At 36.5% G+C, this 16,457-nt stretch overlaps 1 protein-coding gene across 16 annotated transcripts in view; it reads right to left on the bottom strand.

Annotated features, from left to right (window-relative positions):
• Positions 1-16,457, bottom strand: part of magi1b (membrane associated guanylate kinase, WW and PDZ domain containing 1b) — a 183,333-nt gene that overhangs the window by 34,322 nt on the left and 132,554 nt on the right. For 9 of the 16 annotated variants that reach the window (XM_088636255.1, XM_088636253.1, XM_088636254.1 and 6 more), the window contains exons 3-9: positions 16,058-16,177; positions 10,105-10,311; positions 7,937-8,153; positions 6,908-6,990; positions 5,587-5,625; positions 2,401-2,458; positions 580-674 (exon numbers count right to left, since the gene is read on the bottom strand). In XM_088636255.1, coding sequence (XP_088492381.1) covers positions 580-674; positions 2,401-2,458; positions 5,587-5,625; positions 6,908-6,990; positions 7,937-8,153; positions 10,105-10,311; positions 16,058-16,177 — 819 coding nt within the window. The remainder of the gene's footprint in view (positions 1-579; positions 675-2,400; positions 2,459-5,586; positions 5,626-6,907; positions 6,991-7,936; positions 8,154-10,104; positions 10,312-16,057; positions 16,178-16,457) is intronic. The other 7 variants (XM_088636260.1, XM_088636266.1, XM_088636267.1 and 4 more) reach the window with 4 other exon arrangements.

Genomic DNA, 16,457 nt, shown 5'->3' on the forward strand with positions numbered 1-16,457 from the left:
GCAACAGGGGACGATAAAGCACGGCTAACCCAGGATCCTCCCCACCTAATCCTCCAGCTGGACATCAACTGTGGGGACACTCCCTTGTAGTACAGCCTGAACTGAAATCTGTAGCTGGCCATCTACCTGCTGTAGGAGGCATTTTGTGCTTCAGAGGAGCTGCTTAGAAGCCCCTCAGGATTAAAAAAAATGTATTGTTTTTAGCAATTCTCAAAAAGACACATACCAGATCTTATTCTGCAATTAGACAGTCAGGAATCATTATTCATTAAGTTAAAAACTTGAACTGGTTTCTGTTACTATTTAAGTTTGTTCACCAAGATGAGCAGCAGCTTATAACTCTCGGGGGCAGGGGATGGGGAGGTGAGTATTTTTCTTATCCACCACTGATATTATATATATTCTTCTGAATTTCGAGTGTCTTACAAGGAACACTCTGCAGAGAAGGTAAAGCTTGCTGCACAACCCCCAACGTGGTAAATGGTTTCTGTTAGATGCTAACAAAACCTGTGATGACAAAAACATGCGGCGATATGAAAAAAGAAAGAAATGACGCCATGCCTGGCATAGGAAACGAACCTCGAATGTACCGCTCACCTTCTGGCGGCTGCTGCTGTTTTTTCCTTTTGGCTTCCAGTATGGGATTCTCATACTGTGTCTTCCTGTTGATGTGGCTGGCGGCAAGAGAAAGACATGAATTGAGACAATGATAAATTGGTATGCATGTCGCCTGACACCACTGCTGGTGCTGAAGACTGTAAAACCCTCCAGCACTGAAAAACAAGGGCAGACAGTGACTTAACTAACAGAGCTTAAAGAAATACATGTACAGAGCATCAAAAGAAACATATCACTTAATAAAGGCAGCAATGACTATTATTACTATTATTAAGTATCATTCTTGTAGCGAGTGAACTGACATGTTATTAAACAGACGTGTAAATTCATTGTGCTGATTAACATTTGTCATCAACAGGCCATGTGAAAATCACAGGCTAGCAGGTTGTGTGGCCACCATTTGAAGCAATAAGGCTTATGTACATGTATATGTACAATGCATGCTTTTAATGCTATCATGTAGGATTAGAACCTGGGCAAGAATGCATGTTCACATGTGAGCTCATCCCACAATAATTCAGTGGGGCTCAAGTCTTCAGAGAAGAGCATCCACATTAACCGACCACATTTTCGTCTTGCAAGAAAGCTGCTGATACACAAGTGCCATGATGACGCACATGTTGCAACATTGGTATGAGCTCAGAGGCATGGCGGAAAGTAAGGTACCAGGACTTGATCAATAAAACGCCATGCAGTCAAAGATTATGAGTGGAGTTCTACAGCAATTAGACACTCCCGCCTAGCAGTGTAAATGTATAAACATTTGACTCTGACTGAGAAGTAAGTGGCCAAGCTGGAGAAGAGTGTAGAGATGCTGTGGAGTATCTAGAAAGACCTGAAAGACCAATCTATAGACCCTTTTCTGAAATCCACTCTAGACTGCAGCTTGTACATACAGTGACACCCTCTTTAGTTCCTCTGCCTAGACCATCACACTAAGTCCTCTCCACAGACTGGTATGTTTTTCACAAGAATTAACATATTGTTCTGCGTATCTGTGCTACATTCACCGACCCAGGTGGGTAGTGTAGGGCTGTGGACACAAGTCCTTGATTTTTTCAGTAAATTGGCTCTTTTAAAAGTCCACCTGGCATTTCTGTGTCTTGTTGTAAGTGGGGCATACATGTTTTTTTCACTTTTTTCTTCTTGATTTTTACCATGCTTGACTTTTAACTCATTAAACTTTGTGTCCAATCAACTCCGATTAATGAGGCGACTCAGTGCTAACAGTCAGTCACCTGGATACATCACAGTCATGAATGGTATTTTAATCAGAATGAAACCAAAATATTTATTCAATATGCCAAATGTAGATATTTTTTATATATCTTTTATGAATACTTTAGATGTACCCTAACCCCTTTTTCATATAAGCAAAACATATAAGCATTATTACAAAAGTGTTTTCTTAAGATGCTCACTATATGCATCATGTGCTCATTCCACATTCATGAAATTAATAAAAGGTAGTATTTTTCTCTAATTTTGTAGCAATGCAATACATTCAAGAAGAGTATCCTGGAAACCCACATTGTCTGTGACCCATGAACTGAACCATGTAACATGGAATTAGAACAAGCTCAAGCATATCAAGGAAATTCAGCAAATGTTTATATGATGCTGCTATTGTAACAAGTGGAACAATGACAATACGCAATATGTGATTACAAATATCAAACCATTTAAAGATAATCAGTATCTTTTTGACACTAGATCTCAATGCACCCTTTCAACAATGCACACAAAGGCCATTACAAATACCCATCAAAGTTGAAAACTTACTCTACATAGTAAACACCATATACTGGGTCATCTATTTTTTCCCATCCAGCTGGTAGTTCTGAAAAAGAACAAAGAAAAAGGGAGGATAAGCTTCAAATAAACACAACCCCAAAGTGAGGTTTACAATTTAAAGCTCCCTGCTGCTTGACCCTTACAGCTTCTGTTAAAGCCAACTCTTCGAACAGTTAAACCCAATGGGTGTGTGGAAACTAGGCAGAAACGTTTCTCATTTGCCAAAATTAGTCAAAGAGGAATTCTTCTTAGGATAGGAACAGTGGAAAAAAAAATCTAAATGGTCTAGCAACTGTACACATGACAGATTACACAAGTCTCAACAAACAAAGTGTGATTGATACATTTCATTGATGTTTACCAGAATATTCTTGGCATCTAAACAAGAACATTATGTCTTATTCTGAAAAGAAAGATCAAGTGAAAAGGCCTGCAACATGGTACTTTCAAGAATTATTACAAGTACACATCCACATTGTTTCCTTAGAAACCTAGCCTGATGATACCGATATCCAAAGGTTTTTTATAGAAACAAATGTAATTTTGAACTATAAACGTCCATAAACGTTACAAGACTTTCCAATCAGAATACAGCAGCAACACCAAGGAGAGTTCACAAGCCACTGTCTCACTGCAGTTTAATGAATAAATAATTCAGCTGTCTTTCACCGACTCCAGAAGATGCCAACTGCTGTCTAGGCGATCCAATCAAAATAGCACATACTTTGCCAATTTTACATACATCTTCTTTTCTTATGCACCTGTCCAGGAGCTTACACATAAATTAAAAATAAGTGATTTTGTACTATTTACCCTTTTGTAGCTTTTTATAATGTATTGGGCGAGTTTTATTATGATTACTCTGACATGCAAAAATAAATTAAACAAAACATTATGTGAGTGATTACACTTTAAGCCAGCTGGGGAGTTGTCACCATCTTTATATAATAAAAAGTAGCTATGACGTTTTGCTGCAAAAATAAATAATCATGCAATAAGCTGGTACAGATTTATCACTGAGACTATTACCTTGTAGCCTGTAACAGGAAATGGTCTTGTCTATGATGTTTAGTTTCAGTGAACATAATTATTTAGTACTGTATAGACTCTATAACTCTGTATAATTTACTATAATGAGCCTTTGATTATGGTGCTTTCTTGCCTTTGGGGAACATATATTTTAAAGAAGGAGATTCTATTTGTATTAGCAATTAAATTAATTCCTTTAAAATGGAAGACTTAATATGTAATAGCAGTAACCATTTATTCAAATTTATATATGCCTATATTGCCAATCGACTATTTCTGTTGCTTAACAATTTAATTCAATGTAGAACATGCTTCACTCCCTCACGTAAAGCATGCACACAGCTTTTTTTACAGGTGATTAAGAGACATTATCTAGCGACAAGTGTTTCTCCTCTTCCTTCCACATTGTTATATTAAAAATGGCTTAGAGCACTCCCAAATACTGCAGGCTACAAATGAATAAAACAGGAAAAATACTTCTGTTGGCCGCTGGTAGTTTTCACACATTACAATTCTGTTATGGAGAAGCTTTGTGATTAACTCTGATTTGCTATGATTCCTCCAATTATCTCTATTATAAAGTTTACCGTTATCAATTCACATCAATTTGTTTCACTGGTAACTTTGTCTATAATCTACTGTTGTTAACAGGTGAGAGTTCCTGTTATTCCACACATTACTGATTATGAACTGTTAGATTCAGCTCTGTAGGAAACTTGTCACTGTATCTACAGCTAAATTTCTTCATTTAAAATACTTTTTTTTATTTTTGTACATTTTGTACTCTTACAATGATTATAAGTTATCATCCTACCATGAGCCACACTTTCTGAAATTCTGAAAATCATATTAGCATAAAAAATAAGGTATACAAGTATATAACATACAATATAGTTCACAACAGAGGGTCATAAATTGTAGCTTTTTCCTACAATCAAGCAAATTTGTGCCTTCAGCTATTTGAAATCATTTGATTATAAATTATTTTTGATTGCAGATTTAGAATTTGATTTTTCCTTTGTCCACTTGTATTTGATTTCACATATGGCACAAGAATAACAAAAAACGCTTCTTGCAAAAAGCTTCTCTTAAAATAAGTAGCACATTCATTAAAATATCATTGTGTTTTGTTCAGAGGGGAATTTGGAGACAAACTACCCATTAAACTGTTTGTAGTCCATTTTTATCTCTTCTATATCTGGTTTCCATTTAAAGGGAAAATGCTGTATGCTTAGACATCTCTTACTTCCCACGAAAACCACGGTAATTGCGCTTTTGTGTTTCACAATCAATTATTATTGACTGCTTATATCTAATCTGTCTGAAATAATAGGAGGCAACTGTCCAGCTGAGAAGCCACAGAGCTAATAAGAAATTCATTCCACTGAAGTGAACCTCAAAAAGCATAGAAGGTATCTGAATTAGTGATTTTTTTAATCAGTGAAAGGAAAAATACACTAATCAGCAACACCATATCAACACATTTTCAATGGACTGGAATATCTACTAAACATAAAAAGAGTGAAAGTGGCACTTCAGAAGTATTCTTCATATCTGACAACAAAATTATAAGCAGGTAGTTTATTCATTTTGTTTCTGTTCAAAAATGGTACACCAATATGAAGGATGATGCAATGCACCCAATGTATTTCCATAAATTCCATAAAAGCAGCAACTGTTCACTTTTTAAAAGTCACAGTAAATTGTTGGTTACCACACAATGAATGAGGGGATAATGGATTCAAATGAAAAGTACAGTGGTAAAGTATAATGAAGCCACAGGTAATGCTAAGTTTTGATAAGTAAAAACACATTAAACTGCAATTTGAGTCACTGTCTCGACTGGGAAAAGTATTTTAGGTTGTGTTTTGTTTTTGCAATGTCAATAGCAAGTATACACTAAAGCAAATGGCAAGCTGAAGGACCACACATTCTTTACTCTGAAAATCATGTTTTTCAGAAGAGTTTAAATTTGCAGAATTCTGCAACATGGAAAGCAATTCAGATATGAGGTGCACTGAAACATCCAAAAAGAGGCAAAGAAAAGTACACTCAGCTGCACAGAGCACAAGAATAGCTAGGCAGGTGGCTGTCGTATCCCTTGAGGGTGGAAATCAAAGCACAAACAGAGGCATGTTACTTTACCTAGCTCATTGTCCAGCTCCTCAGTATGTACCCCTTCTTCTCCAAGGGAAAGACCGAAAATAAACAGAAGAGACAGGAGAGAGAAAGATTCAAGTACAAGCACCCAGCAAAGAACCCGCACCAAGCAGCATTTAAGCATAAAAAAGGGAAAGATGTTGTGCAACTTATTTAAAAGGAACAGAACATGCATGCAAGTTTGTCATAGCTTAGATGGAAATTAAACCACCTCATGCATCTAATTGTGCCACACAAGTAGTGAATGGATATTACAAATAACAGTGAATGAACAAGTAGATTTTATCAAGCTTCAGAAATTGTTTTTCAAACTGCCATAAGATGGCACTGTCCCTGAGGCCTCAGATACAAAAGGCTGTAAAGCAAAAATCTTCAGTTATAGCAGGAGAGTATGAGAAAAATTCCTCTCTACAGCAGTCTATTTCCAAACCAATCCTAGAAAAGTGAACAGGTACATTTAATGTAAAAAAATTGAATTCTTCACTCAATTTGTAAATAAAAACATCTATGTTCTACAAAAGCATATAAAAGCAAAGTATTCATAGTTCCTAGTTTCTCTGTGGAAGTTAACATCCATTTTCCTGGTAAGCTATGCTGAGACTCAAAACTACAGCCTGCTTGAAATGTATCAACAATTTTGTTCCCAGATAAAACCAGACCATCTCAACAGGTGGCAGCCTCTAACAGCACAGTCTTCTCAGGTACTGCTGTACTCACTTTCCTCTCTGAAAATAACACTGCTCTATCTTGGATTCTTTTGTTAATGAGGTATTTTGTGACACTAGGCAACCAAGCTGTTGTCAGTGTAATTAAGCTGATGCCTGCTGCTTAAAACATCTTTGTGTACTCTAACATTCAAGATCATTTCATCGGTTAATTATCTGTCCTCTTGGTTTCGCAAAGGCTGCTGTTGATTTACCATGGTGTACAACCAGCCATGCAATAAAGCAGAAAATAAAATCTTCTTCCACTAACAAATTAAGTGCTGTATATCCTGTAAGTTTTCATTGTCTATTCAAATTCAACTTCTGTCATACTGTATATAGGCAACTACAGTTTGAACCTGAACATAGGTTAATAGCTTACAAGGGTTACCATCTTACCACAGTATTTCCTACACTCTGTTATTCTTTCAAGTGGGCACCTCTTGTTTTCTGCAGGCTGTTAAGTGTTTTATTTAGGCCCCTTAAGAAGACCTGAACTGTTTGTTTTGAAACTAGTGAGACTCAAGTGTGCCACCTATGGCTAACAATGCAAAACCAAAAATTACACTACTGTATTAAATACAAAGGAGAACATGCCCTACCATCATCTTCACACTCCTCTAATGGTTTCTGGGGCTTCTCCAGGCACCGCGGATCTATCCAAGATGTTGTTTTTGTGTTGTGGCTAAAAAAAAGTACAGATTTAGAATTGTTTAAATTTTGTTCTCCGATACACTAAGCAAGGTCTATTTTTATACACATTTTGTAAAATAATAATACACTTTATTTTATATAGCTCCTTTAAAGGTGGCTTCTCGAAGCATTTATTTAAATGAAATAAAATCAAAACATGGTCCCCACCCCATACATGCAGCATGATTGACATTTTTTGTAGTCCCAAAAGTCAAAGTGTAATTCTCAGGAATTGATTGTACAAGCAGATCATGTTCCATTTGAAACAAACAGGCTCTCCAATTAATGGTGACTCCATTGGAGCAGTGAAATGAAGAAGAGTGAAGTGTTTGCCAAAGTAATTATACTGGTTTGAAAAATGTTTCTAAATCAAAACTCAGTCCCCGGTAAGTACATTAGAACAATAACAAATAAGGCCATTTGGCTTATCTAGCTCTAGTTTGTTTCATAGTTAGTAGCTAGTAACTGATCCAAGAAGCTATTTCTTGAAAGAAGGGTATCAACTTCAACAAGTGTAGCGTGCCATACTCCCAAAACTCTTTTTGAGTTGAGTCTCCTGTTCCTGGTTTTAAAAGCACTTCTACAGGAATGCAAAGAAGGTCCCACACAAAGGAACAACAGGTTGAATGCAACCTCTTCCTTACATCTGTGGTGTTGAAGTGATTAAATATCCAAGGCACACAAAAAAAATGTACAATACTAGTCTTCAACTGGAAGTGCCAGGATACTGATTCCCTTCTGGTCTGAAAAGGAAATAATTCAAGCCAACTAAAGTCTTCTACAGTTAAAGAAAAAGGCTTGTTGGGAGAAAAAAAAAGTTGCAGTGACAGGCCGTTCTGAAGATGTTGCTATTGGTCTGGCTATTAAAAAGTGACAGTTCCCTGCAAAGCAGTCAGTCCCCGGACAACAAGGCCCCACACAAGAACAGCGGCACGTACTCTATGAAGTAGACCTCCCCATTCTCCGTGTATGCCATCTCCCAGTTGTCCGGCAGAGGGCCGAGCTCGTCCTCTTCAGGAGGGTGAAGGTGTGGGTGTGGCTGCTGGGAATTTTCCGTGGTTGACGCAGAGGTGTTGTTAACAGTGTAGGACGGGGCTTTTTCTCGGGAGGGGTGCAGGTGGACGGCGGGCAGCTCGTCTTGTTCACTGGAGTCTCCTGAGGTGTGGAGAAGAGAAGCAAAAAAAACGTGAACGAGACTGCACTTTCCCGATGTGGCTCATCCAGGGGACAAAGAAAAGAGAGGAGAAACCTTAAGTGGACTCAATTTATATTTCATTCATCTATTTAATCCCCTGTGAGCTGGAAACTGTGGCCAAAAAGAAAACTTGAAGCTGGCAACATGCCTGTGGCTTAAAATGCAAATAAGATTGTGAGGCCTATTTCAAATGTGAGACAGTAATTCAAAAGTCAGCCTCTCCCAGCTGGACAACTGTTTCAATTCCAGGCCCAGATTTTAGTCACGAAAGAACATTAACACCTTTGCTGGCACTGCCTCAGAGCACCCAGGATCTGGAATGAGAAAGAGAATCAACAATATCTCACCCCTGTTAGGACTATTCTGAAATACATTGGCAAAACAGAACAAAGGGAGCTCCAAAAAATGCCTGCCTTCTTTCCAAACGGAATAATCTGAGCTCCCTTTTTCAGGCTTTCGCCTTTTAAAAAACACTTGCTATTAATCTAAAAAGATATCAACAGCACAAACAGTACTGCACAGTGCAGAATGTACAAGAATGTTTGCAATTGACCTACCTTAAAAGTGAGTTGTTATGTGAATTCTCAAATTCATGTGCTTTTTTGGGTTGAAATTTGAATTTGGGTGAAACTAGAGCATAGAAAGGCACTTCAGTGGAAAACGTTCTCTGTGTGGAAGGGTCTTTATAGCAGAAAGACACTCCCCCTAACACAGGAAGCCAAGGGGGTTGTGACTCCATTCACAGATGTCTTGCTTTTACAATACACACAATGAAAGTAATCCATTCACAGGGATTTCAAGAGACGTTATTTAGTAAACATGACGCTCATAATTTATGCACTCTGGTCATTATTGGAGTATTTTATTTCTACACAAAGCTTAGTTTGTCTTTGAAAGTTTTGAAAAGTATATTTAAACTGATATTTTCAGGCAAACCTCTATCAATACTCAACACAGTGAAACACTAAAGAGAACCTACAGCTGTCTGTCTCTGGCCTAATCTTTCTTACAGAAACTGCATACCTTAGATGTGAGCTTCAGCTACACATATAGATATAATATATAAGTATATGGATGTGTGTTTGTGTGCTACATTTCTACTAACCAAAACACATTATTATAGGTGGCTAATATAGTCCTAATAAACGAAAGGATAACAAGTAAAGGTTTATTGCTTTTAACTTTACTCTGTTCTGTTCAGGCAGAAAGATCTTTTCTTGATAAATATTCTGAATCTAAAGAAGGTGAAGAATGCTTGTTACATCTGGAGGAATAAATATATTACCAACATCTCCATTGTCATTTGAAATGACCACGAGGACAATGGGTCAAAATGTGCACCTTTACTAAATGTTTTAGCAATCAAACTAAAGGTGTTCACATACACTTCAGTATTTTGATCAAAATCATTTTTTTCTTTCAACATCAAAATGTATGCTTACTCTAGAGCTATTTTATCTGTGGTAGAAATGGGATATCCGGGATAGTGAAAGGTGAGCCAAAAGTCAACTTAGTAACTGATCCTTTATAAATTTCATTCATATATTGGAGACCATTTTGAATGTTCATGTGTTCTAGAGACTAAGCGAAATCAATTTTAAGCTAACCAAACAACTATCCTTCAAAGCCATTACTAACCACCTTAGCTGACAAGGAGGCACCTATAAGTTATGGCATCAGTTGAATAAAAATCCCGCTTAAGGGTTTCTTGCGTTTAAATGTGTAGCACTCGCTGAAGAAAAAAAAAAAACATGTAACTCTTAAGGCATGTGATACTTAAAGGGTTTGTGCAATCAAGTCCTCAAACTTAATGAGCATTGAAATTGGACATGTATATGCAGCCAGGTGGCACTGTCATATATCTCTTAGAAAATGATGTAAAAGTAAGTCTCAACAGCTGCACCGATTTACCTGTAAAACTACTGTTCATTTCAGGCAGTTCGTCATCATCTTCATTCTCTGTGTGCTCTATTCCAGCATTGTGCATATCATTGTAAGACTTGGTCCGTTTAGGGGTTGACTGTTGGGAGCCAGGCAGGCTGTCTTGCAAAACATCGCTGGTATTCACTTTCCCACTGAGGGGCTGGCTCGGAGGCTTGGGAGTTCCATAATAGTTACCTAGGCAACAAGAGGACATTAGCATGTAAAAGAGAGGTAATGGGGAGGGCTGCTTTTATAATCACCAAGTCTTTGTACACACAGAACAAAACGTAGAAAAACTATTTGCTTGCTATATATTTTTTGGCAGAAACAAGTGCAATTTAGTAATGAATTTTTTACTCCAAATATCTAGTCATGTAGAAATTTCCACTACGACTGAGAAGTGGTTTTGTTTAGGAGCAGTGAGCATGTAAAATCAAAACAATAGCCTCTTGCTTTGAAAAACAAAACTTTAGCTCATTGCATTAGAATTTCAATTAAAATGCCTGCTCTATTCAGCTGTCTCAAATGGCAAGATTATATTTAAACAGGCATTTTATGAAATTACTAAATGAGATTCAGGTTGCCTGTGTCCAGTCGGAAAAGTCACATACATGCACATATATTAGAGCACACACACAAACTGTAGTTGTGTAATCCCTTATTCCATCTGGGACACTAACAGAGAGTTTAAAACATGAACATTTGCTTCAAGAAGGATATGAAATATTCTTCAAAATTGGGAAAGGGGGCTTTCAGAATAGATCAGAAACCAAAAATCCAGAAGAAAAGAGAGAATTATTTAAATTATGCAAATAACAGACACTAGCAATCAATCTTTACACAAAAATAGAAACAGGAAATCAAGAATTTGTCAAGTAGAAAATCAAAGTATTTTATCAAATTTAGTTTTAAGCAAATATGCTTGGGATATTGAAAAACATCACAGATGTTTGTAGAAGGGCAGCATGAGAACCCTTTTGGCAATGGGGAGAGCATATTGATGTCTCCTCCTAATGTCTACTCTTCCTTGTTCACAGATGCAGGATTGTCAATATCTTCTCTGAAGAAGTGTTGAAACTAAATAACCAAACATTCAGAGAACAATGACAGAATAGGAAGCAGGAAACAAGATTAAAATACCCAGCAGTGGTATCAGCTCAAATGATAAATGTTTTATTCAGCATAGTAACTGTGACAGCTTAAGTCATCCAAAATTTTACAGACAATTTTATAGACACAGGTGCACAAGGAAATCGAATGTGTTCTGTAAGAAAAGCACTTAGTTAAAAGTGATGCAAGAGTGCACATCAGTTCAAGAAATACATTAAATAACATTAATTAAAAAGAAACCCAGCACTATTGATGCCAATCTTTTCCTTTAATCTTTATTCCAGTTTGTAAACAATGTTGAGTGATAACCTCCAACCTTACCCCTAAGGACCCAGCCCTTATCAAAAACAGCTTGGTCTCCTCCTTAATCTAGTCTCTTCTAAACAGATACACATATTAGTGAGCACCTTTGATTTATTCTTTAATTACCGGGAGTACACACATTGAAGAGGACAATTTTGTATCATCATCACTAAAAAGTTGGTAAAAGAAAAGGAAAGTCTCAGCAAGAAAACCACAAAATGATTTTAATCAGTTAAGATCTTGTGAGTAAGGGGAAATACTGTGAGCTCCACATGATTTTAAAGTGCACATTTTATTTAAATAAGACTGAAAAAATCCCCAGTATCTTGATTCTAAAGCCTCTAAAGGATTCTTAATCCTCACTGTTTGGCCTGAAGAGAAAATGCCCTGCATGTTTCACAGGAAAGTGGAATTCCACATTGACTAAAAACCTGGAATCATTTATATTTAATATCAATTGTCAAGAATTGGCTCAAGCAACTCATTAAAAGCTTGAACATAATGAAAATGAGGAGAACCTGTGTCTCTTCAGTACCTGGAGTGTGGATCACTGCTCTAGATATAATTAGTAACTTTGTATTTATATAGTTCTTATGTTAATGGTTCCTTACATTTATATAGCAATTTTCATCCAAAGCAATTTCCACATACAATGGGACCCACTTCATCCACTGAAGTGAAGTGTCCACATAGATGACACAACAGCAGCCGTTTACTGCAAAACTGATCAGGAAGGACAGAGAAAAACTGCTTCACATTTGAATCAAACTGTAACTATACGAAGGCTAGATTGTACGAGCTGGCCCAGAGTGTAATTTTTGCCAGGACACCAAGGTTAATAACCTCTACTCTTACAAGAAAATGCCATAGGATCTTTAATGACCAAGTAGACAGGACCTCTGTGTTTAACTTTCTATCTGAATGATGACTTACAGTGTCTCCAGCCACCTTACTGCGGTATTTTTTGAGAAATTCTGTTCCAGAGGTATACAACTGCAACAGCAAACTTGTTTTTCTGAGAGGTTTACCTTCCCACTACTGTTGCAGCCCAACCTTGCTAGTTTTGTCCCACCCCAACCTTGCTGAGCTTCCGAGATCCCATAACATCAAATCAGAAGCTGGTAGTACTGTCATCACTATCCATTCATGCAGACTAGCAAAAAAGTCTTATTACTTCTCATATAGTTGAAAAACTACAGTGCCATTCTGATACATGTGGTTATTTGTCTACCTGCTTAAATATTAAAAAATACTAATTCTAATGGGCCTTATCGAAGAAGCAAATTAATAATTACAGTATATCCTCAATTGTAACTTAATTGTGTTTAGTCTTAATTTCCAAATAATGATTGAAAATAATTTATTGTCCAGTCTTATTTGCACATTTAGGTCTTTGTGAACACAGTTTCCTATTCATAAAATGCATTTTTCCAGGTGCTTGTGTCATCCACTGAAGAAGCAAGCCTCAGTCACTCAGTCAGTCTCTAGCCCTGCTCGGCCCCGCGCCAGTACCAGGTGGTAGCTTGTAAGGCTGCTGTCTCACGGCTTGGTTCCGTCTCAGCTCAACAGAAAGGCCAAGGGGAAATAAGTTGCACCATGGGGGTACAGGTCAGGTTTGCCAGTGTGAAAAGGCAAAAATTGAATTAAAAGGAAAATTGGGCAAACTACCTTGAGCGAGCAAAAGCTGGAATTTAGCCAGGACATCAGGTGCTGATATCCTTATCTTTCCAAACAACATCAAAAGGAAACAAGAAAAAAGAAGGGATTCATAAGGGTGCGCAGATTGGACAGCTTCAGTTTTCAAAACCAAACACTTCAGAGTTCTACTAAACACTTCAATCTGTTCAAAATAGTAACCATACACTGGCTACTGCCATCAGAAAAACTTCACGTTCACCCCGACTAAATCAAGGCACTGTACACTGAACAATCCCGACAAAACTAAGTTTTTCATTCAGCGAGATTTACACCAGGATTTTCCAAGTTGGAGAAGAAAGACTTCATCACAGCCTGCTATAAATCCTCTCACCAATACTGTGGAGCTTTCCATAAATCTGACAAGAATTTCACATGTGCTTTAGTGTTAAACTGTGTAAAAAAGTGTTATCTAAGACAGCAAGATGTAAAGGGGGGGGGTGGACAAGATTACAGAGGACAAGAGGTTAAGAAACAGAAACATTCGGGAAGATATTTAACAGTACGACGGCATTACTAAAATACACTCAATTAAAAATGTCAAGGTATTAGAATGATTTTGAGTTTGCAGAATTAAGGGCTGTAATAACCTCAATCCCAGACAAAAGCTCAGAATACACTAACTAGTATATTTTATTTTTCCTCAATAACATCTTGCAAAAAGAACACCAGAAAATTATATAAGGTTATAACTGATTAGATGCGATGAGATTTTTTTACAAAAAAGGAGCAGACATTATTAATAACAATCCTTTATTTAACCAGACAGGTCAGCTCAGAACAAATTCTCATTTATATATTAGTCGAGTACATGTTCTAACATTGCCGACTGTTGAATTGTACTTCAGAGACATGTTAAATCACACTTTAATTTGGTTTCAATTTCATATGAGTGAGTTAGGTTTTAAATCACTCATTGCAAAATCAAATCATTTAAAGAGGAAAAAGGTCAAAGCTTCAAATGGTCTATGATTTTTAACTATGTCCTACAAGAATTTAACAGGAAACAGGAATTGAAAACTCATAAAACCTTAAAATAAGGAACTATGCACGATTATGTTGTACAGTCACAACAAAGGACAATTATGCTGTCCTCTAAACATGTTTTAACCACAGGGAATAATTTAAATTCATCTTAAAGCACTACAGTGTTTGAATACACACACGATAAAACATTTTACCTTTAGGTAAATGCAGTGTCTGTCTCGTCTCATTAACAATTTTGTTAATTTACAAATTATCTACTAAAAGGATTTTAAAAACAGCTTTACAAACAATGTAAGTGACAATTACTTATCAAACAGTGAGGCAAAGACTTGCTGCAAGGCTGAAAAGCATGACTGACTGATGAAGCTGTGGCACTAGGGAACCACTGGAATTACTGTCAGAATGGAGAAATATGGCAGTAATTAGGGGATGGAAATTGGGTTTGGAGAACGGTTTTCACTAGTCAGCAGAAAGTGCAATGGCCCACAGGTTCTTAGGAGAAAAAGAAAATAGTCACTGCGTAGCTAATTAGTGAAACTGGAGTATGCTCTCTATGGACCAAAGTGAAATAACAAAAGGAAAACATACACCAGTGGAATTTTTATGCACAGTAAATTAGAACCTCATGGCTTGAGTCAAACTAAGCTAAAAGGGTCCAAATTGCTCCATACTACAAATCTTACCTGAAGAAGTAAGGTTGTTTCCACCCAAAGCCCAATATTTTACACACAAATGTAACAAAGTTTGTGAATGAAAGAAGGCCATAATTCCCAACTAGCTCATTTGATTTTAGTAGCTTATTGATCCGATTTCATTCTTCTGTATATTGTCAAATTTGACAGTATAGTTGGATAGCTTGCTCTATATTTCCACAAACCTACTTTAGAGATCCTTTACTCTTCTCTGGACTGATTTCAGAGAAGCAATATCTTAAATTGTTAAATACTGTATTCTAAATATGTTTTTTTCCAATTATTGGACAAATGTAACATAATATTCCATGATTTCAATTTATCTCTCGTAAATATATATAAGCATTCTGTTTGGCAGTCTTGATTGCTTCCTCACAAGAAGACACCTAGGTCTTCTATATAGGTATCTTTTTCAAACTAAGCATTTCTCATATTATATCTATAGTGTATTTTTTAACTTCATATATCTGCATGTAACATGGTACACTTCTTTGTATTAAGTGTAATATGTCAGTTGTTTTTCTCTATATTTCTAAATATTTTTGAATTTCCATTGCTTTACTCTGTTTTCTGTTGGGCCTTTTTTTAAATTTCCTTGAATGTGTACCATTTGCAATTTTAGACATTTTATATTATGAACACTGTCACAAATCTTCTGCTGTTGCATGCTCAAATAACTCCCAACTAATATGTTGAATACCTTTTTTTAAAATTCATGTTGACAGGCACCTAGACTCCTACTGTCCTACAGTTGATCATCTAGCTTAGTTCTTTTTATCATTTCCGTAAATTTTAATGTAACACATGTAAGACTATATAAGAATATTTTCTAGTATAAGTATATTTAAGCAATAAGGCACAAGAGGCCGTGCTATATTGCGAATACAGTCACAGTTAAAAGGTGTTGTTAGGCCCGAAGCGAAGCAAAGCTACTTTTTTGGAGGGGTGTTATATTAGTAATATTTCAGTCAGCTTGAACAGTTCTGCAAATGGCCAGTGAATAACTTCCCTAGTTTTTTAGGTAGAATTTGTAGGATAGCATTTGGAGATTTCACTTCGGTTTAGATGTCAAGAAAATCACTAGCTTACGCTATGCTGAAGAAAATAATGAATGAAAGTACCTGTTAGTATGCAACCTTACAAATCAAACTTACCTTCATATGTTCCAATTTCTAGAAGGGTCCCACTACCCTGAAGGTTCAGAAAGTCCTGCACAGACAAAAAATTATAATCTACTCCTGGGACCTCTCCTTCTCTTGGGGGCCGGGTTGTGCCTGGGGAAAAAGATATAAAAGATAAGAATACATTTTGGTAAGGCACCTAATAGGAGATTATTTGCAGAATATTCTCATTATCAAACTGGATTCTTTACTTTTTTTTGGTAACCTACAGTTTATTATTTTTTTTAAAAAGGAAAAGAAAACGGGCACAATGGAAAATTTATCAAAAGAGCTCGTACACATAAGGAAATTAATGAAGTTAATATTAAAATGGTGTTAACTAACATTCCAACTGACTTATAGCATTAAAACCACTCAGTGAATCATTAAATAG

Source organism: Lepisosteus platostomus, chromosome 6, assembly GCF_059453375.1.
Source record: "Lepisosteus platostomus isolate fLepPlt1 chromosome 6, fLepPlt1.hap1, whole genome shotgun sequence".
Lineage (NCBI taxonomy): Eukaryota > Metazoa > Chordata > Actinopteri > Semionotiformes > Lepisosteidae > Lepisosteus > Lepisosteus platostomus.